The 26136-nt window shown below is 37.1% G+C and overlaps 1 protein-coding gene across 3 annotated transcripts in view; it reads left to right on the forward strand.

Moving 5' to 3' along the window:
* The window catches only part of vps50 (VPS50 EARP/GARPII complex subunit), a 179333-nt gene that overhangs the window by 17292 nt on the left and 135905 nt on the right, over positions 1-26136 (forward strand). For all 3 annotated transcript variants that reach the window (XM_051137549.1, XM_051137550.1, XM_051137551.1), the window contains 6 exons: positions 9762-9832; positions 14064-14181; positions 14303-14338; positions 14673-14755; positions 25023-25065; positions 26001-26099. In XM_051137549.1, the coding sequence (XP_050993506.1) occupies positions 9762-9832; positions 14064-14181; positions 14303-14338; positions 14673-14755; positions 25023-25065; positions 26001-26099 (450 nt within the window). The remainder of the gene's footprint in view (positions 1-9761; positions 9833-14063; positions 14182-14302; positions 14339-14672; positions 14756-25022; positions 25066-26000; positions 26100-26136) is intronic.

The raw sequence follows: 26136 nt of genomic DNA on the forward strand, positions 1-26136 counted from the left end.
TTGTTGATGTAATTGTAGCACTTTACAATATGAGTCCATTTGTAACATTAAGATTGATAAAAGCTGTAGAATAGAAGTATTGTTCCTTGTTAGAGTGTGTTAATTTCAGCATTTACAGATATTTTAAAAAATTGTAGTTGCTTTTGTAAACATTAATGAACAATAAACTAACTGTGATGATCAATATATAATTAATATTAATACTTTTATTCATTTACAAAGTATGGTTCAGTAGGGTACTTTTTTAAAAAATAGTTTTTAAATAGTTTCTGTTCAGTATCCATTTTAAAAACTATCGGTTGATTAATCGGTATCGGCCACTGTGGTCCAGCCTAGTTATCGGTATCGGTAAAATCCGATATCAGTCGACCTCTAATATTTAGGGCCAGCGCACTGGTGGTGCAAGGACCCTGTTGGAATTGTTGAGATTCTTCTTCTTTTTTTTTTTGCATTTTTGAGGGCCTAAACATGCTTGAAAACTCATGAAATTTTGCACACGTGCCAGAAGTGGTGAAAATTTACATCTGAAATGGTTTTCAGAAGTTGGTGTGGCAAAATGGCTTGAGAGCACCATCTATAAAATTTCGAAAAAAGTGCCTCTTGAGCTATAACACATTTAACACCAATACCTACAAAAAAGTCCGGTATGACGTTCGAAACCCAACAGGAAGTCTCTTACTTTGAATTTTCTCAGCAAGTTTTATGTAGTTTTTGCCATTTTCATGCATTGTATGTAAATGAACTCCTCCTAGAGATTTACACAGATCAACACCAAGTGGTGAGTGTAATCTAAAGCCATTTGTGATGTTAAATTGTGAAAATCTAGAGTTTTCGTTTGGAGGGTGTGTCCTTGGCAGCCTGACAAACTTCGATGTTTTGCCATGACAAAGGAAGTTGTTATAATTCAGGCAATACACCAAAATTCACATGTTTGATAAGAGTCCTGTCTTGAACACATGCCCATGACCGTATTCACTTATAGCCATCTTGAGTTTTCGTTAAAGGGTGTGTCCCATGTTTCACCATGGGAATAGCAGTTTATTTACTGTAGTTTTAACTTAACCATACAATGTCTGATCTGCCCCAACTTCACACATTCAATAAGAGTCCTGTCTGAACACATCTAAAGGCCAATATTCAGATATTATCATAGCGCCACCTGCTGGCAACAGGAAATGACTTGTTTTACACTAACTTAAACATACAATGTCCGATCTGCACCATACTTCTCATGTTTGGTAAGAGTCCTGGCCTGAAGGCCAATATTCAGGTATAATAATAGCGCCATCTGTTGGCAACAGGAAATGTCATGCTTTACACTAAATCAAACTTGTTCAGTCTGCACCAAACTTCACGTTTGATGAAAGTCCTGGCCTGAGGACACCTGCATGCCAATTTTCAGGTACAGTCATAGCGCCACCAGCTGGCAGAAGGAAGTTTGGCAGATATTAATGACTTTGACATATTCCATGCTCGCAGTTTGCTGTTTAAATTAGAGCCCTGGTGCGAGAGCCCTTTCAACGTTGCTTGCAGCTTTAGTTTCAGTTGTTCCACCTTTTCATTAAAAAAAATGGGGTTACATTTACAATGTAACAGAATGGGACCAGTCTGTAAATGCCACAAGATGTAAAAACAATGTTTATGTTAATATGATTTTAGTTTGAAAAAAGAATCAAATCTTTTATGTGCAAAGTCTTTGTTGCCATGTCAAGGGAACACCATGAACCATAAACAGGGCTTCAGCAGATCCTAAAAGAGCCTTCATTTTCCCCTCCCACAAATAAAGCCTTAAATGATTAGTTCACTTCCAGAATAAAAATGTCTTGATAATTTACTCTCCCCCTACAAGTCATCCAAGATGTTTATGTCTTTCTTTCTCGCAAAGACATTAAGTTCTTGAGGAAAACATTCCTGGATTTTTCTCCATATAGTGGACTTCAGTGGGAGCCAGTGAGTTGAAGGTTTCAGTGCAGCTTCAAAGGGTGATCTCAGCCGAGGAATAAGGGTTTTGTCTAGCGAAACGGGCACTTTCTAAAAAAAAAAAGTTCTTTAAATGTACTTTTTGAACACAAATGCTCATCTTGCACTAGCTCTGCATTGTGCGTCTACAACTTCATGCATTACGTAATCATGTTGGAAAGGTCACGTGTAGGTAGGGTAGGACAAAAAACTCCACCTCATCTCATCTCTTTTCTCCTCCAACTTCAAAATCATCCAACATCGTTGTTTTACCTTTTTTTTGTAGAGGGTGTTTGACTGTCTTTGCTTGTTTACTTTGTAAACACTGGTTTGGTTTATCTACGTCACGCATGACCTTTCCAACGTAACTACGTAATGCATGAGATCGAGCTAGTGCAAGACGATCTGTCAGTGGAGGATAAAACTTTTCCTTTTGAATTAAGTTGATTTTTTTTTTTTTTTTTTTTTTCCTTCAAAAATGGTTCCCATTCAATTCCACTGAAAGTGCCTCATCATAACCTTGACATTTTTTTTTTTTTAATGACGACTGTAACTGCGTCCTAGTTACCTTGGTGATTAAACCGTTAAACTCTCTAAATATGTATTTGTTAAAATGAGATTTGTGCAGTGTGTTTTTAGATGAGGCTGACGTGTGATTTTTATCTCAAATGAGTATTTCCATGCAATTTGGGATCAAAGCAGAAGTAGAAGACTGAGCCAAGGCTCTGTGTCCTCTTGCCTCTGGTCTTATTTCTCTCACATCCTTAAAAATCACTGTGAATCCCTTTGAAAGTGGATCACTTTGGATCACTTTGAAATTGCTCTTAAAGAAATTCACAGCCTGAAATGCTTAGCTTTGATCCTGTGCCAGGGTTTTGACCTCTCAGTCGATGTGTGGAAGTGTTTGGTGTGTTCGATTCCCTCTCGATGAAGCCTGTTTGACTGAATGACGCATCATGTTCATTGATGGATGCAGTAGTCTGTTTTTGTCTTTATAATGTCTTGTTTTATTTTAACATCAGAGGGCCAAATGTCAGTGCCTTTTGTTGTTCAAAAGTTGTATTGGACAAAAGCCTTAAGAAAATAGGCTCCTTTCGTGATTTCCATGAAATCGTATTTTACAAAGGATGTTTTACTTTTTCTGAGTTGGTGGAAAAGAAGACTGTTGTTAAGGAAATCACAACTGTTGTCAAATGTGATGCGTCAATGTGTCAAATTCTGCATCCCATCTTGGATGCAGTCTGTTTAGGTTTTGTATCTCAAGCATTGCCTGAGTTTTCTTTTCTGTTCACTTTTACAGTTTAGCTGTATATGTCATACCAGACAACAGCTCAGCAAACGAACATGTTCTAATGTGCCCTCCCTAAAGAAACGCTGTCCATCTTACTTTGTGACGTGTGTGTATTGAGGGCTAGGATGGAAGAGATAGAAATACATTACAGCTATGGAACACCCCGGAGTGCCTTTAAATACACAATACCAAAAAAAAAAATCGTATCATAATTAAGGCTGCTTTTTTTGGTCAGTAATACAATAAAAACTAATATTCTGAAATGTTAATGCAATTTAAATTTAAATACATTATTTATTATTATATAATAAGATTATACATTTTTTTTGATGGGAAGCTGAATTTGCTCTGGTGTCTTAGGTGTCTCATAATCCTTTAAAAATCATATTTACCAGCTGATTTGGTGTTCAAGAAACATTTCTTTTCAACGTTGCACAAAAAGTTCTGCTGCTTGTAGAAACTGTAATTAATTTTATTTGGATTTTTTTGAATAGAAAGTTAAAAAAAAACAGCATTTATCCTTGCTGAATAAAAATATTAATAAAAAAACCTTCCTGACTTCTTTTAAATAGTAGTATGGTAGTACACATTTTGGTGTTGTCTTACATAATAAAGATAACGCATTGTACGAAATACAGTTGAAGTCAAAAGTTTACATACACCTTGCAGAATTTGCAAAATGTTAATTATTTTATCAAAATAAGAGGAGTCATACATAGATTGTACTGACTTGAATAAGATATTTCACATAAAATATATTTACATATAGTCCATAAAAGAAAATAAAATAATAATAAATAATAATAAAATATAATAAAAAATGGCCCTGTTCAAAAGTTTACATACACTTGATTCTTAATACTATGTTGGCTACTACCTGAATGGTCCACAGCTGTGGTCTTGTTTTGTTTAATGATAGTTGTTTATGAGTCCCTTGTTTTTCCTGAACAGTTAAACTGCCTGCTGTTCTTCATAAAAATCGTTCATGTCCCACAGATTCTTTGGTTTTTTAGCGTCTTTGTGTATTTGAACCCTTTTCAACAATGACTGTATGATTTTGAGATCCATCTTTTCGCACTGAGGACAACTGAGAAACTCATATGCAACTATTACAGAGGTTCAAAGGCTCACTGATGCTCCAGAAGGAAAAACGATGCATAAAGAGCTGGGGGGTGTAAACTTTTGAGATTAATGGAGATGTGTACATTTATCTTATTTTGCCTAAATATCATATTTTTTTCATTTAGTACTGCCGTTCAGAGGCTAGAAAAGTTATTTACGTGTTTCCTAGAAGACTAAATAAGTTAAATATCCCCCCGCCCCCCGGCTCTCAGTGCATGGTGTTTTCTCCTGGAGCATCAGTGAGCGTTTGAACCTTCTGTAATAGTTGTATATGAATCCATCAGTTGACCTTTGAAGAACTAAAAAAATCATTCAGGTAACAACACAGTATTAAGAATCATGCGTACAGTATATAAACTTTTGAACAGGGTCATTTTTTATTAATTATTTTCTCTTGTTGACTATAAGTAAACATCTTTATGTGAAATATCTTATTCAGGTCAGTACTAAAAAAAACCAAATAACATGCATTTTGTATGATCCCTGTTATTTTGGTAAAATAATTAACATTTTGCAGATTCTGCAAGGTGTATGTAAACTTTTGACTTCAACTGTATATTCAGAGATGAAGAATATATTTTTGGTAATGATAAAATAATGATTAAAAATGGCTTAAATTAAATGACCTATTTACAATATATTTACGAAAAATTAATTAAGAAAGAAATCAGAAATAGTTTATTGCCTATTGAATACCACAGAATTTGATACTGGTTCAACCCTCGTTTAATCACATAAAGTCAATATTGATGCTGATAAAGTCAAAATTGTCAGATAATGGCTAAATAATAAAACTTGCTGATATATCACTAAAGAACTGTTTATCAAGAATTGGCTAGTTTGTCCAAACAATGGGAGATATACAGTTATACAGTTCCATTTGGTGATGCTAGTGGCTTTGAAACGACTTGCTTTACCCATCACATGTCTTCATCCAAAACGGAATGAAGATATTCATCTTCTGACCCCAATCTCAGTCTTTGTAATGGACAGCGGAACAGAAAACATTTAGAGATTACTGCTACAGTCATGTCACAGCAAATTGCCCTTGAGTCATTGTAAACCAACACAAAAAGCATTGGGTATTCTTCTTGCATTAGTCACTGAGTAGCACAATACCATATTTCATGCCCTCTCAGATGCTTTTATACAATATCAAGAATGCACACTGAATAAAATACATTCACGTCACTAAAATAATTCCTTTTAGCTATTTATAGCTGAGGTTGATGCTTTGAAGTTCTAATTTTAGACCAGCCTTGTAACAAGAGAATGCTTCAGGAAAACCATAAAGTCATACATAGGCAAGTTTATGGGTCACCAAAGCACACGTGAATAGAAAAAGTGCTATTTTTAAACCCTTGCTGTCTTAAACATCTTAAACATTAACTCTTAAGAAGTGTTCGCCAAAAGGATGTATTTGTGTTCATCCATTTGAAGAGCTTTTAAGTCTGCTGGTGCTTTGCCACAAGCCATTTTACACCTCGGCAGCCTGCATTTGTCCCAAGCCTTTCAGAAGTAAGATGGGATTTCAGCCATGCTTTTGAGCTGTATTATAAGCCGCCCATGCTTTTAGATATCTTCTGATACATCACATAAATAGTCAAAGAGTGGTACATCATGTCACTTGGACACTTTTCCAAATGATTGCTGTGTACAGCATGCACAGACAGCTTATATCACCTTCTAAGACATTGTCCTGACTGCAGTGAAATCTCTGTATAGGCTGTAACTCTATTTACAAGAATTTCAGTAAAGTTTGACATCAGTGTGTTGGTAAGCTAAGAGTGCCATTCTGGTACATTAGACTTTGTACCAGATGCAATGCTTTTCTTAAAAGGTGGTCACATAGGATGTAGATTCCTGTGATTAAAAAAACATCAGGATAGACGCCTTATGTAATTTAATTTAATTAATAATATGTGGATGAAAATGAGGCTATGAAGGATAGACCTGAGGCGTGTTTACACCATGATAACTATATTAGCGTAGATAATGTTTTGTTTTTTATAAGTATGTTCTGCAGTTATATTGTTGGTCGCTTTAAGTGTATGGAGTTTTCAAAACTCACAACATAAAAACATTTTTGGTCATGTTTGTGTTTACTGAAATGTTATGTGGGAAGATATTTAGCTAACTAAATAAATAGGGATTTGTTGTTAAAGAACAGTGTGATCCAGTGAACACACTGAACTTCCCTCATAGCCTTGTTTTCTTTCCTGTCAAAAACGTACTGCTAACTTGGCTAAAAGTGTGGCCACATAAGTGACGTTTTTTTGGCAAAAGGTCCATTGTTTGTTAATAGTGTGGCAATGTATGAACCACAGCTCATACTGAAGTCTCTTTCAAAACAAGCAGCTTTCTGTTGGTCAATGCAGTGAGTTAGCATGACCAACTTGAACCTGTTGCATCAAAGGGTTCACCCAAAAACGAAAATTCTGTCATAAATTACTTTCAAGCCCGTAAGACCTTTGTTCATCTACAGAGCACAAATTAAGAAATGAGAATGTGCCCTTGAATATGAGAATACTGTTTGTGTGCAAAGAAAACAAAAATAATGACTTTATTTAATATATACAGTTGAAGACAAAAGTGTACATGCACCTTGCAGAATCTGCACAGTGTTAATTATTTTACCAAAATAAGAGGCATCATACAAAATGCATGATTTTATTTTATGTAGTACTGACCTGAAAAAGATATTTCACATAAAAGATGTTTACAAATAGTCCACAAGAGTGAATAATAGTTGAATTTATAAAAATGATCAAAAGTTCAAAAGTTTACATTTACATTTACATTACACTTGATTCTTAATACTGTGTTGTTACTTTGTTTGTTTGTTTGTTTGTTTGTTTTACTTATAGTTGTTCATGAGTCCCTTTCCTGAGCATTTAAACTGCCTGCTGTTCTTTAGAAAAGTCCTTCAGGTCCCACAAATTCTTTGGTTTTTCAGCATTTTTTGGTATTTGATCCCTTTCCACCAATGACTATAATTTTGAGATCCATCTTTTCACACTGAGGACAACTGAGGGACTCATATGCAATTATTACAGAAGGTTCAAACACTCACTGATGCTTCAGAAGAAAACACAATGCATTAAGAGCCTGAGGGTGAACTTTTGTTTTTGAGATCCATCCATGTTACCTGAATGATCCACAGCTGTTTTTTTTTTTTTTTTTTAAATATGTATTTTAATTTGATACTGCCCTTCAGAAGATACTTACATTTTTGTCAGAAGACAAAATAAGTTACATTTCAAATACACAAAAAGCTGAAACCCAAATTCGTAGGACCTGAAGGATTTTTCTGAAGAACAGTGGGCAGTTTAACTGACTCAAGAACAACTATCATTAAACAAAAAACACAGCTGTGGATCATTCAGGTAACAACACAGTATTAAGAATCAATTACATTTAAACTATTGAACGGGGTCTTTTTTATAAATTCAACTATTATTTTCTCTCGTGGACTATATGTAAATGCCTTTTATGTGAAATATCTTATTCATGCATTTTATTTTGGTAAAATAATTATTATTTTGCAGATTCTGCAAGGTGTATGTAAACGTTTGACTTTAATTGTATATTTATTTAGCTTCTTTGCATACATCAAGTATTTTCACAGCTTCACAACATTATGGTTGAACCACTCATGGACTATTTTATCAATGTCCTTACTACCTTTCTGGGTCATAAAGTGTTTCAGTTGTGTTGCTGTCTATGCAGGGTCAGAAAGCTTTCGGATTTCATCAAAAATGTGTGTTCTGAAAATGAACGAAGGTCTTACGGGTTTGGAATGACATGAGGGTGAGTCATTAATGACAGAATTTTCATTTAAGAAATCTTTCATCCTCAGGAATCTAATGAATTTTGCAGATCAACAGGAAATGTGTCTGTGGACTAAGGTTTATGAAACCCAATATAGGAGTCACACGACATGTTTTTTTAAAAGTTTAACTATTTTTAAATTGACATGCATGACACTTAAAACCATGGAACCTGAAATCTGCTTAAAAAAAACAAGACAAATTCAGTTGAAATTACTTGTGTAATTCTGGGAAGCTAAATACTGATTACCAAGATGGTGTTTTGCAGTGGTTAAATTATTACATTGATCGTCATTGGCAGTTATATGTCTTGGTTATATTTAAGAGTGAATTCAGTTGTAGAATGTGTTTTGAATAAACAAATTTTTGTGTACCGAATAGGATTTAGCTCTCAAAACAGGAGTGGCAACCATTTTTTTTGGCTACGGTGTGTATGTGGAAGTAGTGAGTCACTCTTGCTTGAGCTCCGAAGCCCACTGGATCCCTTAAGGACCCTATGACTCAGCGGGGCTATGGCTCGGTTCAGCTTCCTTTTCTAGAGAGGGCAAATCCAAGGGCACTTCAAAAGCTCTGTGTCGCACAGAGAAATAGATTTCGCCGAATAAATCGCACAGATTTATTCTACAGATGCCGGGCTAAACGAGTAGCCTGTGTTCCCTAAGCAAAGACACTCTGTTAACCTCACGCCCTCCATGTGTTTGTCAGTAGACTGAACGGCAGAACAAATCAAACACTACACTTTTTGTTTTATTCCTATTTGTACAGTCATCTATTAGACGGTACTTTAGAGTCTTCAGGATGTTCTCCAGGCACCCAACTTTAAGCTCAATACGGTCTGTTCATCTCCCAGAAGCCTTCTAGGATTCTTCCGGGTATTTGCTACTGATGGCCTTCTGAAGAATGAACGGTTTTCCTTGTGATGCTTCGCATAAGGAGCCTCTGTTTCTTCTGCCCCTCTCTGTGGAATCAATTTTTTCCACCTCGTATTCTTTGGCCAAATAATTATCTTTAACGTGACACTGGGATGATGTTTCGGCGCTGAAGGCTGGCTCTGTGTTGGCCAGACCTAATGTGCATTGAAAGACTGGGTCACTCAGTGTGAGCTCACCTCAGGCTGTGACAGCTGCGCTCTTCAAAACCGAGAATGCTGTGAAGGGGGGCCTCGCATAGGAAAAACCTCGCAAAAAGCCCTGAACTTTAACTGTCTATTAGTTAGTGGACGTGTCTGTGTGGGCTAAGGGTGTGTGTTCTTTTTCATTGTGCTGCTTTTCTCATTCCTATAATGTAAGCTTGTCACCATTATCATCTCTCTCACTTTATTGTTCATAACGGGCCTGAAAAAATTGCCTAATAGAAGAGAACATCTCTGGTCTGAACCCATTAAGCATAGAGGTTAGAATCGCAGTTATCCGTGAGAGGTAATATCCTGCTATATGGAAGGAAGGTCATAGCCATTGTCTCATTTGTCTTGTCTACTTCAAAGGATACCAAAGCTGTGCTTGCCTAATGTTTTGAATAAACTCTTGTCATAAAACTTGAAAATCATTGTTGTGTTGCAGGAGCTGGAGAGAGTGACGTCTCTGCAGACCAACTTGCAGCTGGCTGCGGTCATCTGCACTAATGCACGAAGGTCAGAGAGCTTTTATCACTGTCACATTTTGAAAATCGGGTTTAAAGAAATAGCACAGCTAATAAATGAAAGCTGTGTTATCATTTTTCACCCATATGTTGTTCCAAGCTCACAAAAAAAAGAGAACATTGATATGTGGAAAGTTCGCTTGTTTCAAAAAGAATACAGAAGATCATAAAAGTATAAAAAAATGGTCTGGATGCCTTTTATACTGCACTCTAAAAAATGTTGGGTTAAAAATAACCCAACTTGGGTTATTTGGCAACCCAGCGCTGGGTAAATATTGTACAGAACACATGCTGGGTTGTTTTATTTAAGGCAACTATTGTTTAAAAATGATTATATTGCTGGCTTAAAATGGGGTGGAAATTAAAAATCACACACAGAATTATATAGGCAACAGCAATGAAAGATGAACATTTATTATTAAGCATGAACACCCATATGGACAAAAATATTGAAGACAAATTGAACTTATTTGGGTGAATACAGCATAGTTTACAACATACATTTAAACTCCTTTAACAAGCATTTTTGGAAAGAAAAAAACGTTTACACTTCAACGTAATTTAAGTGTATTCAACCATCCTCTGTCATCACTTTTCACCGAAATAGTGCTGTTTGCCGGGGGAACTACGAGCCTCAGACCGCCACCTTGCGTTTCACTCATAGCTGAAAGATCCTGTGACATACTCCATAACCTGGCCATAAACAGTGCTGAGTTTAGAGAACATATTTTAACATCAAATTAAATTAAATTTAGTTTTATAATGGATAAAATTAATTTATGTTATGCAAGACAAAAGGCGTTTCTGTCATGCGAAATGACCGCTGCTGACGCAGATAAGTGAAGTCTTGTCCTTGTATGTTGCGTTGTGTAAAATAATGTAATTTACAGCACAGTAAAGACTTTCTAAATTAAATAAAATGTATGCATACATTTATTTAGCTTAAGAAGCGCACCAAATCATCTGCGCTGAGAACGCAAAAAGCCTGCGCTCTGACTGTAACTCAGCAGCAAATAGCCCAATATTTAATAACCCATTAAAAGTGGGCCAGCAGCTAAGTTACAGAAAAACTACCCAACACCTGGGTAAAAAATATTACAAAACCCCAATTAAATGACCCAACAAGCTGAACCCAGAATTTGGGTTAAAAAAATAACCCAGCATTTTTTCGAGTGCAGAAAAACTACCCAGGACCTGGGTAAAAATATTAAAAACAACCCAATAAATGACACACCATTTGGGTTAAAAAAAAATACAAATAAATAACCCAGCATTTTTAAGAGGGTAAGTTCTAAGGCTTCTGAAGTCGCATTTTAGCTTTGTGTGAGAAACAGACATGCAAGAGATTTACAGCATTATTCATTCCAGTCAGCTGTTTTATCAGTGAGCTGAACTTTTGAACTAGATCAATCAGGACAAATCTTTTGGACAAGTTCCATAAAAGAATCAAATGAATCATTTCTTCAAGAAGTTAACATCTTCCCTGCCCTCATAAACTCTCAAGAATCTGCCAAAGAACTGCATTTTTGTAGTGTATGAAAATTGAGAGGAAATTAAGCAAAAATTAAATCTTGAGAAAGTGTCCCACAACAGGGCAAAGCAATATTTACGCTTAAGATATTTAAAGCTTCAGGAACTCATTACTAAAATTTAGTTGTATTATACTAGAATGTTATGTTTACTATATGTAATAATATGTATGATATACTATAATACAATTAGTTCTGACTGACAGTTATTAGAAATATGAAGAAAGAAAGAGTTTGCTACTACCACAATTTGCTATGGGAGAATACTGTACTGTAGAGATGGTGTTAAATGTGTCATGAACTGAAAAATGAAAAATTCCCTTGATCTTTTGCCATCTTTTGTCCTTTTGTACTATAAAAAAAACTTCTTGTAAGTTTCAGAACTCAAAACTTTCTTGTCAGTCTAAAAACAGCTTATGTTGAAGCAAATCTGCCAAAACGACAGGTTGTGGAATGTGCCAATTTATGATGTAATAGTGTGGCTAAACTCTGCCTCCACAGAAGATCAACGCCTGCTTCTACATCACTGCCTGTTTAGCCCCACCTACATTTCACACATGTAGTGTAGATTAACTATAGAGGTAAATGCAGGTCTACGCAGAAACTAAACTAACAAAAGTCATCTCTAATGTAATCACGCCCACAAGTGTCTCTGCTTTTAAAATTTTAAACATCCACGTAAGACCAATGTTGGGGAAAGTTACTTTTAAAAGTAATCCATTACAATATTGAGTTACTCCCTAAAAAAGTAACTAATTACATTACTTAGTTACTTTTTATGGAAAGTAATGCATTACTTTACTTTTGCGTTACTTTTTAAATCTGGGCAGGGCTTGCTTGTTTGTTTTTAATATAAAAAGTTTTATTTTTGGCAAATGTAAAAGGCTTTTCACAGCAAAAACCTCAGGCTTTGAGAAAAGTACATTCATGTATGTACAGTGGAACGCAGAAGAAAAAAATGTCAACTCTTCAGCAATAAAAAGAGGAAAACAAATGTTAGATTATCTTTAGCAATTTTTGCTTATGAGTATGGTTGAATTGGATCGGCAGCAAAGAGATAATTTAATAAAACAGGATTAAATGCATATATTTGTATTATTTAACATATTTAATTATTGCAGGTTTGCATTATATTCTGAGTTGAATTTCACTGCTTTTATGCATTTTGAGGAATACTGAATCTGTTTTTAGTGAGTGAGATGAATTAATGCATGTTCACATTTATTGTAGAACTAACATCTTACTCCCGATTTCTCTCAACATGGGGACAGGAAAGCTTTAATTAATAAATGGGGGGGAAAGTAACTGGCGTTACTTATTTTTAAAAAAGTAACTCAGATATTTTCTTGTCAATTAAAAAGTAATGCGTTACTTTACTAGTTACTTGAAAAAAGTAATAATATTACGTAACTTGCATTACTTGTAATGCGTTACCCCCAACACTGCGTAAGACGTGTGGACACGTAGGTAAACACCCACATTACCTCCATAAACAAACGTGAACATTCATCAAGTTCATCTCGACTATTTTTTTCATTTCTGGAAGAAGACGCACTGAAAGGAATAAGCCAGAATTTACCTCAGAAGAATGCAACACAAAACTTATAGTAACGGCACATTTTATTGTCAGTAATGTTAACGGCATTGTAACGGGGGTAACAGTAATTCATTTGATTACTTGTTAATGAAAAAAGTAACGTCGTTAGTAACGCCGTTTATTATAACGCCGTTATTCCCATCACTGCTCAGAAGATAACGAGATGCTAATCAGTGCCAAGTTGTGGAAAAGCAGTCTTTGCATTGCCTTCCTTCTCATCCCAATGATAGGAAAGAGTGGATGAACTTTACTTTTTATAGAAGTTCCAGATCACGTCAGTAAGAACTTGGTCCTTTGTTCACTTATAATACCATGAGTTTGTTTAAAAACAAGACACAATTCAGTGGAGACTGAAACTAATAGACAATGCTATTTGGACTATATACTAATGTCAAACCATAAAAGTGTGAGTAACTGTTTTTATTATATGGTCACTGTTGCTTTGTCTGTGATTATAGATCGTTTGATATGTACTGCTATTTATTAGTTTTTGACCTAAATCACAACATTGACCATCAGTGAAGGATGTATGCTGTCAAACATACACAAGTGTTAACCAATCATACCAGTGGTTGTTTACTTCCAAGTCTACAGTCCTCCACAAACAGAGTGTTCTGATGAGGGGTTAAAACAGGACAGAAAATAGCCTATTACTTCTAAATTATGATGTTTTTTAATTTAAAATAATGATCGCATTAAAAGTGGACCTCAAAGAACAGTACAAAATAATAAAAAAAGGCAGTTCATAACCCCTTTAAGGTTTTTTTGTGAATAACAACTTGCATCTCTCCTGTTTATTTTTCTCTCAAAAGCTATCATATGACGTCAGACGAACTAGAATACAGCACACAAGTTGTATGGACTATGTTAAATATACTAATGTTGATTGTCCTTTGGATGCTTCAATCCCTACACATTGTAATTCTTTGAAAAAGAACAGAACAGTCCTTTTGTTTTTGTATTCATTGAAAGAATAAGTCAAATAGGTTTAAAACAACATGAGTAAATGAATGTTTTCATTTTCATTTAAGGCCAGCTATTGCTGAAAGTTTTGATAAGCAGTATAATAGGCACAAATGCTGTAATTCTGCTTTCAGACAGCTTCGTTCTGCTAAAGAAGGCTTCACCGAAGCCAGTCTGGGGCTGTTAGCCAATCAGAAACGACGACAGCTGTTGACAGGATTGTTGAAATCTTTGAGGACCATAAAAACGCTGGTAATCACTTCATTAACATTGTTAATAGCTAAACAGAAAGTTTCTGTCCTCTGTTCATGTTAATTTCCTTCAGCCCAGTTTCACAGACACTCTGTCCTTCTTTCTTTTGCTTCTTCCACAGCAAAGAACTGATGTTCGACTGAGTGAAATGCTGGAGGTAAGTTGGCAGAGAAATCTGCCCTAATGTGCAATACACAAACACGCCATATTTGAAAGATAGCCAAAAGACAACTTACAAACAATCGAACAGATATTAGCTGGATGAAGATGCTTTGGACTGAGATTGTCTCTCACACCCTCTAACTGTGGTGTTTAATCTGTTTACGTCTTCTAAATATAAACTTCACCTGTAACACGAGATTGTTCTGTCATTGCGAGGGTAATGATAGAAATCTAACATCATTCTTTAAACTATTAGCTCAGATGTTCTAGTTGGGTTCTATAAAAACATCTACTGAGATTCAGGTAAAACTGAGCATTTAAATTTACAGGAGGAAGACTATCCAGGCGCCATCCAGCTGTGTTTAGAATGCCAGAAGGCTGCCAGCACTTTTAAACACTACAACTGTATAAGGTGGGTGGAAAACCGCTAACTGGATTGGTGAGACGTCAAGATCCCAAAGTTCAATATAAAAAGAATATTGAATTTCTAAACTGCGTTTTTAAATCTCTTTAGTCTTTTCACAAGCTGATTACATTTGTAACATAGCCATTAATTTAAATTAGTGTCTTTAGGGTTGTATATAGTCCATATCCATACAGCATCTTTCTTTGCTGACAGCCGTTCAGGTGTTGCTTGCAAAAATGCTTTGTCCTATTTTCACAAGTAAGTTTTTTTAAAACATTTAATTTGTGCAAATTCTGACACTGTGAGAATGTAAAATCTGTTACTGTAAGAATTGTAAAGTAGGTACTTACTGCACTAATGTATACAGTAATGCCATTTTCTGGTATTGTTGTACTAAATATCCAACAGATTTAGCCTCTGGGAAAAATGCTGTTCATGTTCAATATACTGTAACTGAATTTATTCTATAGTTGACCTTTTCAGATTTGCTGAGTTACATTTAATTTGACAGGCTCTGCCAAGGTAAGGCCACTGTTTATCACATGGCATACTGTATAATGATGTCCGAGACTTTATTTGATACAGCAGCAGGCATTACTTAAATTATGTAAGATGAAAAGTATGTGTAGATGTAAAACTTATGAGGTGCCGTGAAAAAACTTTTGGAGCCTTTTATAAATAGCAGTTGTTTAAAAAAATAGGCATTTTTGTGAGATTTGAAAAATCCCCACTGGTAAAATATCAAATACCAAATCATTGATAAATCTGTTTTGCAAGCCACATCTGAATGCCTTTCAATAAAGAAAGGTTCTTTTACAGCAAGTTATCTTAACATCTACTAATGCACTCGTTTTTCTTTCCTCTGGCAAAGTTTTTTCACTTCGACTCAGTGGGAACATAAACTATAGCAAGTTCTAAAAATAGCAGTATGAATTTGTACTCATGTTGCCTCTTAATGACATTACGTCGCTTTTATTACTCAAGATGTTCTCAGTCTGGCGTAAAACAATCTGCAATCTGTGTTGAAGGATATGGTACTTAAGCTGTGAAGTTTCATCAGAGAGTATGTTGGTGAGGAACAAATGCACCTGTTTGCTGTCCTGTGATCAATATGTCACGACCCGCTCTAATGGAATGTCTTTATTTCATTAGGATGTGGCCTAACAGACAGGGAAAATGCCGTCAGAGTGGTTCATGTAAAGGCTACTAGCGATTGTTCAGCAGTCTTTAGCTCTTTCTCTCTTTTTGTGACTCTGTTTAAGCTGGCACAGAAAGTTTTTGCTATCTGATCAGCCTTCAGTCAGCCTGCTCTGCATGGAGTGCATGGAAACCTGACCAATGTGATTTCCTTCTGTTTAAAGTCTCAGTCTTTGAAGGAGAAATGGAATGAAAATTCATTTTTCAAATTTTCTGAACAGCTATTTGAGGTACTGAGGTCAGTTTGGATAGTAAGGTCCTGTTGGTAGGTGCCGTAACTACATTTATTAGGGGTTCAGTCGCGTAGCACTGAAACTCTATTGTAATTATTAGAGTGGCCAAGTATCAGCAAATTCCACGTAAAACTGATCAGGCAGACCAGACCGTAAGTCGTAGAGACTTGAAACTTGGAGGGATGTGACCAAGGCTCGCCCCAATTGGCCTGGCGGGGGCGCTACAGCCATCAAAAGTATGAAATTGCTCATAAGTCCTTAACCGTTTGGCTCAAGTATATAATGTCGTTGGAATACTTGGCTCATGACAGACAAAACGCACACCTCGGATTCGTCTGTCACTCTGGGTGATTTTGCATCTTTTGAAAAATGTACTTTGGTGAACTAGTCCTAGATTTTTCACCTGATTGGAACCAAGCCAATGCAGGAAGATTCTCTGGAGAGTGAATATTAATAATTATTTAAAAAAAATGTAATTTTCGACTCTCTGTTGCAAAGGGATGCCAAAATGTTCAAAAGTGGCAGGCTATAACTTTTGAATGAGATATATTTGCCAAACTCACAGTGCGTACATAAGAGCTGAATCTCAGGTCATGTGAAAAAGTTGCTGAGCTTGGCCACTTGGTGGTGCTATAAGGGGGAAAAAAACATAAAAATGGCCATAACTATGCAGCTGTTTGTCGTATTGATATAAAAATCCATGTGCACAGTCTTGGTCCAAAGTGCCACAAGCATCAATAAGGGCATTTGCGTATCTAAAAAAAACATGGCCACCATTGACCAATGAACTTTGAGCACCTATTAGACAAAGTTAACAGAGGCTGATCAGAACAAAACTCGGGGTCCTGTTTGACTCACGGCCCTAAACGTCTGTGAGAAATTTGAAAGAAACCAGCCACTGGGGGGCAATATTTTTTTTCTAGTTTACAGCTTAAATTTTGCATTGTAGTATAATAAAGTTAATAAAGGAGAGTAGCTCTAATTTATTAACTCGCAAAAAAGTTTACTCCCGTTTAGCCATTGGCGAGTGTTATTTTTGGACGCTGCCTCTGTTTGAGCATTTCAGAATGCTGCGCAGCCACAAAAGCCTGCAATGAAGGAGATGTAATTTAAAAAAGGAATCAGCCCCATTTTCCCTGTCGAATTTTACACTCTGGCACCTTACAATTATTAGGGGGTGAGATTGGATAGATCGATTGATAGATAGAGAGACAGACCTCGCTCCATAAGGCACTGTCATTTCTGCAGCAGAAGTAATAAGACCTGCAGCGGGAACATTTGCGAAGCCAGGCTGTCTTGATAAAGGCATAGCTGTGATATATGTGAGCCGGAGACAATATGGAGCTGATTGGCCGCTTGCTCTCCCTCCTCATTTACTTGTTTATGTAACGATGCATAATGTGGTCTCATATGTTTGTGAGTTACTCTGATACCCAGTGAATATCAAAGGCATTTTAGGCTTTGCCTACTGGGGTTTTAACACGCTGGCAGTGATGTATTCTACAGGATGTAACAGCTATGTGTTTTGTCATGTTGTTTTTCCACCTTGCCTTATGTTTTTTTCAAGCAATTAGTCTCCAACAAGCAGTGAGGTAGTTGACAACGGCTGTCTGTGGGAAGTGTGACGTCAGCCTCTGCATTACTCACGAGTCAGGTTGAATGGTGCTTGAAATTTGGACAGAGGTGTGAGAAATAAGGGCTGTAATTTTCCCCCTAATTTGCCAACATCTGCTTAGCATCATGGGCTGGGATGCAAATAGAATTGAACAGTGTTTTACAGATGCAGCACTAGTTTTAGATCACGTGTCAGTCTTTGACGCCCATTCAGAAGAGTGCCGTGATGTATGTCACGAACTGACACGGAAGAGCAGAAGTTATTAAATGAAGTCGTTATTTTTGTTTTCTTTGCACGCAAAAAGTATTCTCATAGCTTCGTAACATTACAGTTGAACCACTGATGTCACGTTGACTATTTTAACAATATCCTTACTAGCTTTCTGGGCCTTGAACGTGGTAGTTGCATTGCTGTCTAAGCAGGGTCAGAAAGCTCTTGGATTTCATCAAAAATATCTTAATTTGTGCTCTGAAGATGATTGAAGGTCTAACAGAATTGTGAATTTTTTTTTTTTTTTTTTTTTTTTTTTTTTTTTTTTTTTTTTGGGGGGGGGTGGACTATCCCTTTAAAAACGTATGTGCCCAAAATTACATAAAGCCGATAACGGTCTTCAGGTGTTGTAGACCTCTTTGGTCAGGATTCAACTGCAAACCATTATCTTTCCACTTGAACTTTGTTGCTGGTTTTGTCCCTTGACTTTAATAAGGCTGTGTGCATCTGGATCGAGCCACTGCCAGTTGAACCGCTAAAACTTTCCTTTTGACTGCAAATTCATCCACCTGTTTTACAATTCAGCACACTCTTTCCGGAGAGTGAAGTACTATTCAAGAGTCACAACCCTTGTTAATAAAAGCATGTTTGATGGAATCTCACGATTTTTATAGTGATAGCACTGCGGTTTGCTCATTTCGATCCCTGCAGGGAAAAGTGATAAGATGTATAATTGGATGCATTGAGATTCTAAGCTATGAGGCGTTTGTGTGGCAGGTATTGATGTCACTGTGGGGGAATGTTGCTTGAATCTGAGCATCGGGGTTTCAGCAGAGACGTACTCCTTGTCTGAGTTTAGGGAGTCTAGGAATACCTGCGGTCAATATCACGGAGTGAAGTGTCACTTGGTTATTTCCTTGCTTCTGAAGGAAATGCCTTTGAGATAGAAATTTTTAAGGTTTTATTATACTCCGATTTCAGATCTGTCTCTCTCTGTGCTTTTTTAAATGCAAACGCTTTTAACACACCTACAGAGAATGAGAATTGACAGGGATGCCGTAAAGAAGCATACCCACTGATTTGTGAACGCAGGCAATTGCAAAGTGACTCATACTGTCTGTGGGGAGACTGTCAAAAGCTGGATTGCTGTTGGTGTGCTTGTCAAAGTGACTGCTAACTGACCTTCAAAACAGGTATTTCTGAAGTTTGAGAGTAGAAAATGTAAAGAAAGTCTTATATTTTTATCGTTTTTTGAGGTACACTTACAATACATTGCATTCAAAGCTTGGGATAAGGCTTTTTTTTTTAAATAAAAATAATAATATTAATAATAAGCCATGGCCTAATGGTTAGGGAGTTGGGCTTGTAACCGATAGGTTGCGGGTTCAAGTCCCAGGTCCGGCAGGGATTCTCCGAGTATGTGTTCACTACTGTGTGTGTGCACTTGGATGGGTTAAATGCAGAGCACAAATTCCGAGTATGGGTCACCATACTTGGCCACACGTCACGTCCTTTCCTTTCCTTTCTTTTCCTTTTCAAAGAATCCTGAAAAATGTAAAAAGTAGCAGTATTTCCACAGCTGTTTTCAGCATTGATAATAAGTTTCTTGAGCACCAAATCAGAATATTTGTATGATTTCTGAAGTATCATGCGACACTGAGGCCGCCATCACAGAAATGAATTACATTTTAAAATGTATTCAAATTTGTGATTGTAATAATATTTTTTACTGTATTTTTGGCTACATAAATGCAGCCTTGCATAAGAGAATTTTTTTCAAAAATGTTTTTCAAATAAATGACAAATGAAAAACAGATTTCTCACAAAAAACCTGAAATAAGCACACTGCATAAATATTTAGTCCTTAGCTGAAACACATTTTTGGCTTTTCGGTATAATGCCCAGTTTTGCATCTGCATTTGGCAATTTTCTGCCATTCTTCTCCTCACCTCTTCACCTCTTAAGCTCTGTCAGGTTGGATGGGGGCAGATGCACATTTTCAGGTTTCTTCAAAAATGTTTAATTGGGTTCAAGTCCAGGCTCTGGCTGGATCACTCAAGGACATACATTTGTCTTTAAGCCATTGCTATGTGCCTAGGGTCATTGTCCTGTTGGAAGTTCAACCTTCAGCCCAGTTTGAGGTTTTGAATGCTCTGGACTGGGTTTTCATTAAGGCTATCTCTATATTTTGGTGCATTAACCATTAACCTTTTTTTTTCTACTCTGACAAGTCTCTTAGTCCCTGCTGTTGAAAAACAGCCCCACAGCGTGAGGCTGCTACCAGCATACTATTCTTTTGGGATGGTACTCTTCTGGTGATGAGCAGTGCCTGGTTTCCTTCAAACATGATGCTTGGAATTGAGGATCATCAGACCAGAGAATCTTGTTTTTTTCATTTTTTTCAGAATCATTTTTTTTTTTTTTTGCAAATTCTAGGTGTGTTTTTATGTGTCTTTACTGAGAAGAGGATTAAGTTTGGCCACACTGCCATAAAGCCCAGATTGGTGGATGTTTGTCCGTCTGGAGGTTTCTCCTATCTCCTCTTATGATCAACTAGAGTGACCATCACCACTCTAACCAAAGCCCTTCTCCATCAATTGCTCAGGAAGATTCCTGGTTGTTTCAGAGTTCTCCCATTTTGGATAATGGAGGTTACATGCTTCTGTGAATCTTCAATGCAGCAGATTTTTCTGAACTCTTCCCAAGATGTGAGGCTTGATGCAGTCCTGTTTCTGAGTTCTACAAGCATTTTTTTTTTTTTTACCTCAAGGCTTGGTTTTTGCTCTGATATGCAGACCTTATATTAAGACGTGTGCCTTTCCAAATCATACCCGTTCAATTGAATTTGCCACAGGTTAACTCCACTCGAAGTGTAATAACGTCTACAATCAGTATGAATGCTCCTGAGCAAAATTTCAAATGTCCCAGATAAGGGTATGAATAGTTATGCAATGGAATCATTTAACCTTTTTTATTTTAATAAATTTGCGAAGATGTTAAAAACTTGTCATTTGCTTTGCCGTTACGGTGTATGGAATGTGGATTGATGTGGAAAAAATTAAATTTAAAGCAGTTTAACATAAGGCAGCAACATCATAAAATGTGAAAAAGGGGTATGAATACTTTCGCAAGGCACCGTATCTATTGCTAGAGAGTTGCAGAAGTTCAAAACCAGTCGCTCTTTTTGAATGGGAAGTTTCACGTTTAAGCTTTCTAGTACGTCAAACTCCTATCTCAAAAGATCAAAGGAAATTTGGTTTCTCATGATATGTCAACTTTAAAATCAAAGCAGATGTCTGTCAGTCACTTTCTTGGCATGAACTATGTGCTGTTGCAACATAAAGAAATTGTGATTCACATGTTGCTTCATCCCAAAAACTTTCACAGATACACCTGTTCTGGATTATGAGGACATCTTCGAAACTTTTTCAAGTAATTGTTTTTCCTTCAGCTAGTTATAGACTATATATCAGCACTTATTCTACCAGTAATGAATACTTCAGTTGTCTGCTTGCTCAGGTGCAAGAAAGCTGACTTAATTGGAGAGAGATGTAAGCCGTGAAAGTGCCCAGCGGTGTGGTTTTACATCCTGGCACACTCAACTTTTAAAAACACTGTGCACAAATCCAGCTACATCCTTTAATTTAATTACATCTAACACCATTGGCCCCATGCTATTAGCAAAGGATTTTATTTTTCGAAACTGAAATGGGGGAAAAAAAAAGAAAGTCTTGGTCTTTCCTCTCTGCACTTTCTTGCCTAATGGCATCATAATGATAAGAGACCGTTTCAATGGAAATGTTTTTATTGTGCGACAGATCCTGTCGTGAAAGCTCATTAAAATGTGATTTCGTGTGGGCTTCCCGAAGGAAACGGCGAGGCTCCGAGAGGCAAAGTGGTGACGAGCTGTGAGTCGGAAGTAATTGATCAGCTCAACGTGATGCTGGGTTTCCTCTAAGGGCCCTGAAGCAAAAGGGGGGGACCCACATTGAGTCAAAGCCCATTGTGATGGATTGAGGCAGACTAAAGGACTTCTGCATCCTCCCATCAGCCTTTGCAAGAACCCGTCCAGGACACCAGCACTCAGAATCATTTGTCTGAAGGAATCAGCTTTTTCCTGAAAGGTCACATCCTCTCCTGCTGTTTTTTTACAACAAAATAGAACGTTGCATATTAAAACACCTCCTGTTTTTGCACACCAGCTGGGCGGTGGTATACATACGCAGATCCTCGTGACAAGAATCATGCATTGTGGCAGAATTAGAGCATTGATAGGAACAGTTTTCTGGAAAACCTTTTTTTTGCATCCAGTGCCTTCAAGGAGAAGGAAAAAGGGAAGGATGAGGAAAAGGAATAAGCAGTTTAATTAAAGTTTTATGCATTCCGTCTAATCTTTCAACAACACTGGCCCACAGGGACCGGGCAATCCCTCATGTCAAGTTGAGTTAGCTTGTGAAATGAAATACAGTTGTTCTTAATTGTCAGATCATGATTATGTGTGGCCACCGGCAAAGTTGCTGCTAGTATCATGTTGCTTCAAGTCTCAGCTGGCTCCTCATAGCAGCCCCTAAGGTTTGCTTTTCTAAAGACTAATGGGATCAGATGGGTCAGTTTTTTTTTTTTGTACTCTAATTTTTGTTTTGCTTCAGTGTTTTTACTGGCAGGTCTTTAAAGGAATACATTTAGAGATGCTGCTTGCCCATTCCATTTAAAGCACTACTATTAAAGCCATCAAAGCAGCACTTGTATAACAAATCCACTGTAACATTTCAACATTTGCTGTCAGATCCTCCTCTGTGAGCGATATTATTATTATTATATATATACACAAGGTTACTTTTTTGTGTATGCTTTTCAATTTGACATTTAAACTGAGTTAAAGGAGGAGTCCACTTCCAAAGCAAAGATTTACTTATAATGTACTCACCCCCTTGTCATCCAAGATGTTCATGTCTTTCTTCCTTCAGTCGTAAAGAAATTGTTTTTTGAGAAAAAAAACAAGCCGAGAAAGGGGTCTTATCTAGTGAAACGATCGGTTATTTTCATAAAAATAATACAATTTATATACTTTTTAATGTCAAACGCTCGTCTTGTCTTACTCTGCCTGGACTGTTTTTTTCGGGTTCATGACAGTTAGGGTATGCCGAAAAATCTGTGTCAGTACTTCTGCAGCGATGTAGGACGATTTTTAAATGATTTTTACAGTTGAGGGAGAAAATACGATTGGAGTTTTTTGACATACCCTAACTGTCTTGAGTCAGAAAACACAGAGTTCAGGGAGAGCAAGACAAGTCGAGCGTTTGAGATTAAAAGTATTTAAATTGTATTTTTAAAATGAAAATAACTGATCGTTTCACTAGATAAGACCCTTCTTCCTCGGCTAGGATTGTTTACAACTGCATTTGGGAACCTTTGCATGGTTGAAGTTTTGAGTTTTCCTTTAGGCTTTATAGGATTTTGGGTAAATTTTTCTAAATGACCCCGTTATATCTTCCCAAAGTTTAAATTTCAACATTTTATTGATAATCATTGGCCTAGGGAGTCTAGAGAATTGTACTGCAGTGTTTTTTTTTTTTTTTTTTTTTTTTTTTTTCCAGACTGAGCGAAAAGGACTAGTTCACAAAAGTAGTTTTTTTACATCATCTCAATCATTTAATAAAAGTTTGATTGACAGCATCTATCGTATGGATATGAATATTGCGCACATGTGAAAAAAAAAAACAAAGTGCAACGTACAACCGTTTACACCAGGGGTGCTCAACCCTGGTCCTGGAGGTTGACTTTCCTGCAGCGTTCAGCTCTAACCCTGACCAAACACACCTGAACCAGCTAATTAGGATCTCAAGGAGCACTTGAAAATTACAGACAGGTGTGTTTGATTGGGTTGGAACTAAACTCTGCATGAAAGTCGATCTCCAGGAACAGGGTTGGGCACCCCTGGTTTACACCCTTTAGAAATGTGGTATCGCCCCTAGTGGCCATTTTCTTTCAAATTTCTATCAGACCTTTGGCACCGTGAGGAAGGCCCACCGGGTTTCATTCTGATCGGCCTCTGTTAACCTTGTCAGTCAGGTGTTTGTGGCACTTTGGACCAAGACCATGCACACTGATTTTCATGTTGATAGGAAATGGTTAAACAATTATAGCCATTTTAATGTTTTTCTTTCCCAAGAAAGAAAATTTTTTATGTTTTTCTTTTGGCCAAGCTCCGTGATTTTTGTGATTTGACCTCAGATAGAGTTCCTACATAAGTGTTCTGACTTTGGAGATATCTATTTCACTAGATTTGGTTCAGGAGTTATAAGCATTTTACAATGCTTATAAAATTTTAGTGATATTTGGGCATCCGCCATGACGCTCGCTGTGAGAAATACCGCGAACAGAGTGATACAAACAATGAAACGATTCATATATACATTATTCATTTTATCATGGTGAAGAATTTGAGAGTAACATCTGCTCCAGATTCAAAAATTCTGTGTGGCTGCCATTAGGGCCGAAACAGTGGAAAGCCAGCCTTACAATTGAGCTTCACACGTCTGATTGGTTTGTGATTGACATGACCCTATCAGCCTTATTATTCATGGCTTCGTAAGACAGACTAGTCTTTTTATTCCCCCTCCCTCCTTGAGAAAACCGACTGACTAGGTTAGCACACCCCTCTCGACACTAACAACACACATCAGTCTTGTTCCAGCTGCATAAGATAAGCAAGAAGGCACGCTTGGTAAAAATACATCCCTGTTTTTCAAATGTCAGTGCCTGTTTTTCTTCCACAGAAATGTCACAGTCTATGAGGCTGGTTTTGTGTTATTTAATGCTCTCTCTCCCTCCGACGGCCCATTTCTCAGTGAATTCTAGCTGTTTTTCCTCCAACAGGTTACTGTAATGTTTTTGGTGGTTTGTGTTACTCTGCAAACAGAATACAATGCTTACTTATGCTTCACAGTGAACCAGCATTTTTGTTGTTTAGCACTCTCTTTCACCATCCTTGTCTCTTTTTTTTTTTTTTCCTCAGCGAGTTGAATTCCAAACTGCAAGACACTCTGGAGCAAATCGAGGTATGTGACTTTTAGAAATCTTTTTTTGTTTTCATTTTTGTCCATAGGCAAGAATCTAGTATGGTGACCTTCTTCTTCATTGAATCAGACATTCAATCTTAGATCACCCTATTCCCTTCAGAAACACTCATGCACCCTTGACAGATTTAACAACAGGAGTTGCCCTGATGTAGTGCATCAACATTATATGAATTAAACAGATCGGAAGGAACACTTGACCATGCGTTTGTACGTCTAACAGTGGAGCCCAGGGTGTCAGTCTGCCAGCATTTGGTCTCTCAGGCCCCGAGGCAGATGGACTGTGTTTTATTAAATAAATTGCTGTCTTTCAGGACTTGGTAGCTTCGTTCAAGCTTATAGCACCACAAAACACGCATAGCCACACACACAGTTTCCCATGTCATCTACAATATTACGCGGAGATCTCTATGTGGCAAATGTAGTTGGATGGCATCCAACCTTGCATAAAACTCCTTTACTCATTGACTTGCTTTTTTTTCCCCCTGTTCTTTCATGGTTCTCTTTTAATATCTGTCTCTCGCTTTTTCTTCTCCCTTCCTCCCCGTCTTTTTATCTCGTTCGCTGTCTCATCACACGCATTAGCGAAAAGCACGGTGCCTGTGCCAACGCAGAGCGCTGCTACCAAAATTACACTGATTCATCCCACTTTTCTATTTCTGTAGCAGCGCACGTCCCAACTCATTAAGAATGTGAACGCTTATCTTTGAGCTCAAAATGAAGTTGTGCGTTCAGTATCATCAGTGATTTAAACCATTGATTATTATGGCCCTCGTTCATTTGTGGTAATTGTAGATTTCAGCAGCATAAAATGAGGCTTCTAAGTTCTCCTTGCCTGTTTTACTTTCGATATGCACTCAAATTATGCCATTGAACTTCCTTTGCTGATTTTGCTGATTTCATGCTCGTCTTTGCAGGAACAGCTAGATGTGGCGCTGTCCAAAACCTGCAAGCACTTTGATGTTTCTCACTACACCAAAGTTCAACTGGCATATAAGCTGCTGGGAAAGACACAGGTGAGTCATCGCTGCTAGAGCTGTCACGATCTTGACA

The sequence above is a fragment of the Labeo rohita genome, chromosome 19, assembly GCF_022985175.1.
Source record: "Labeo rohita strain BAU-BD-2019 chromosome 19, IGBB_LRoh.1.0, whole genome shotgun sequence".
NCBI lineage: Eukaryota > Metazoa > Chordata > Actinopteri > Cypriniformes > Cyprinidae > Labeo > Labeo rohita.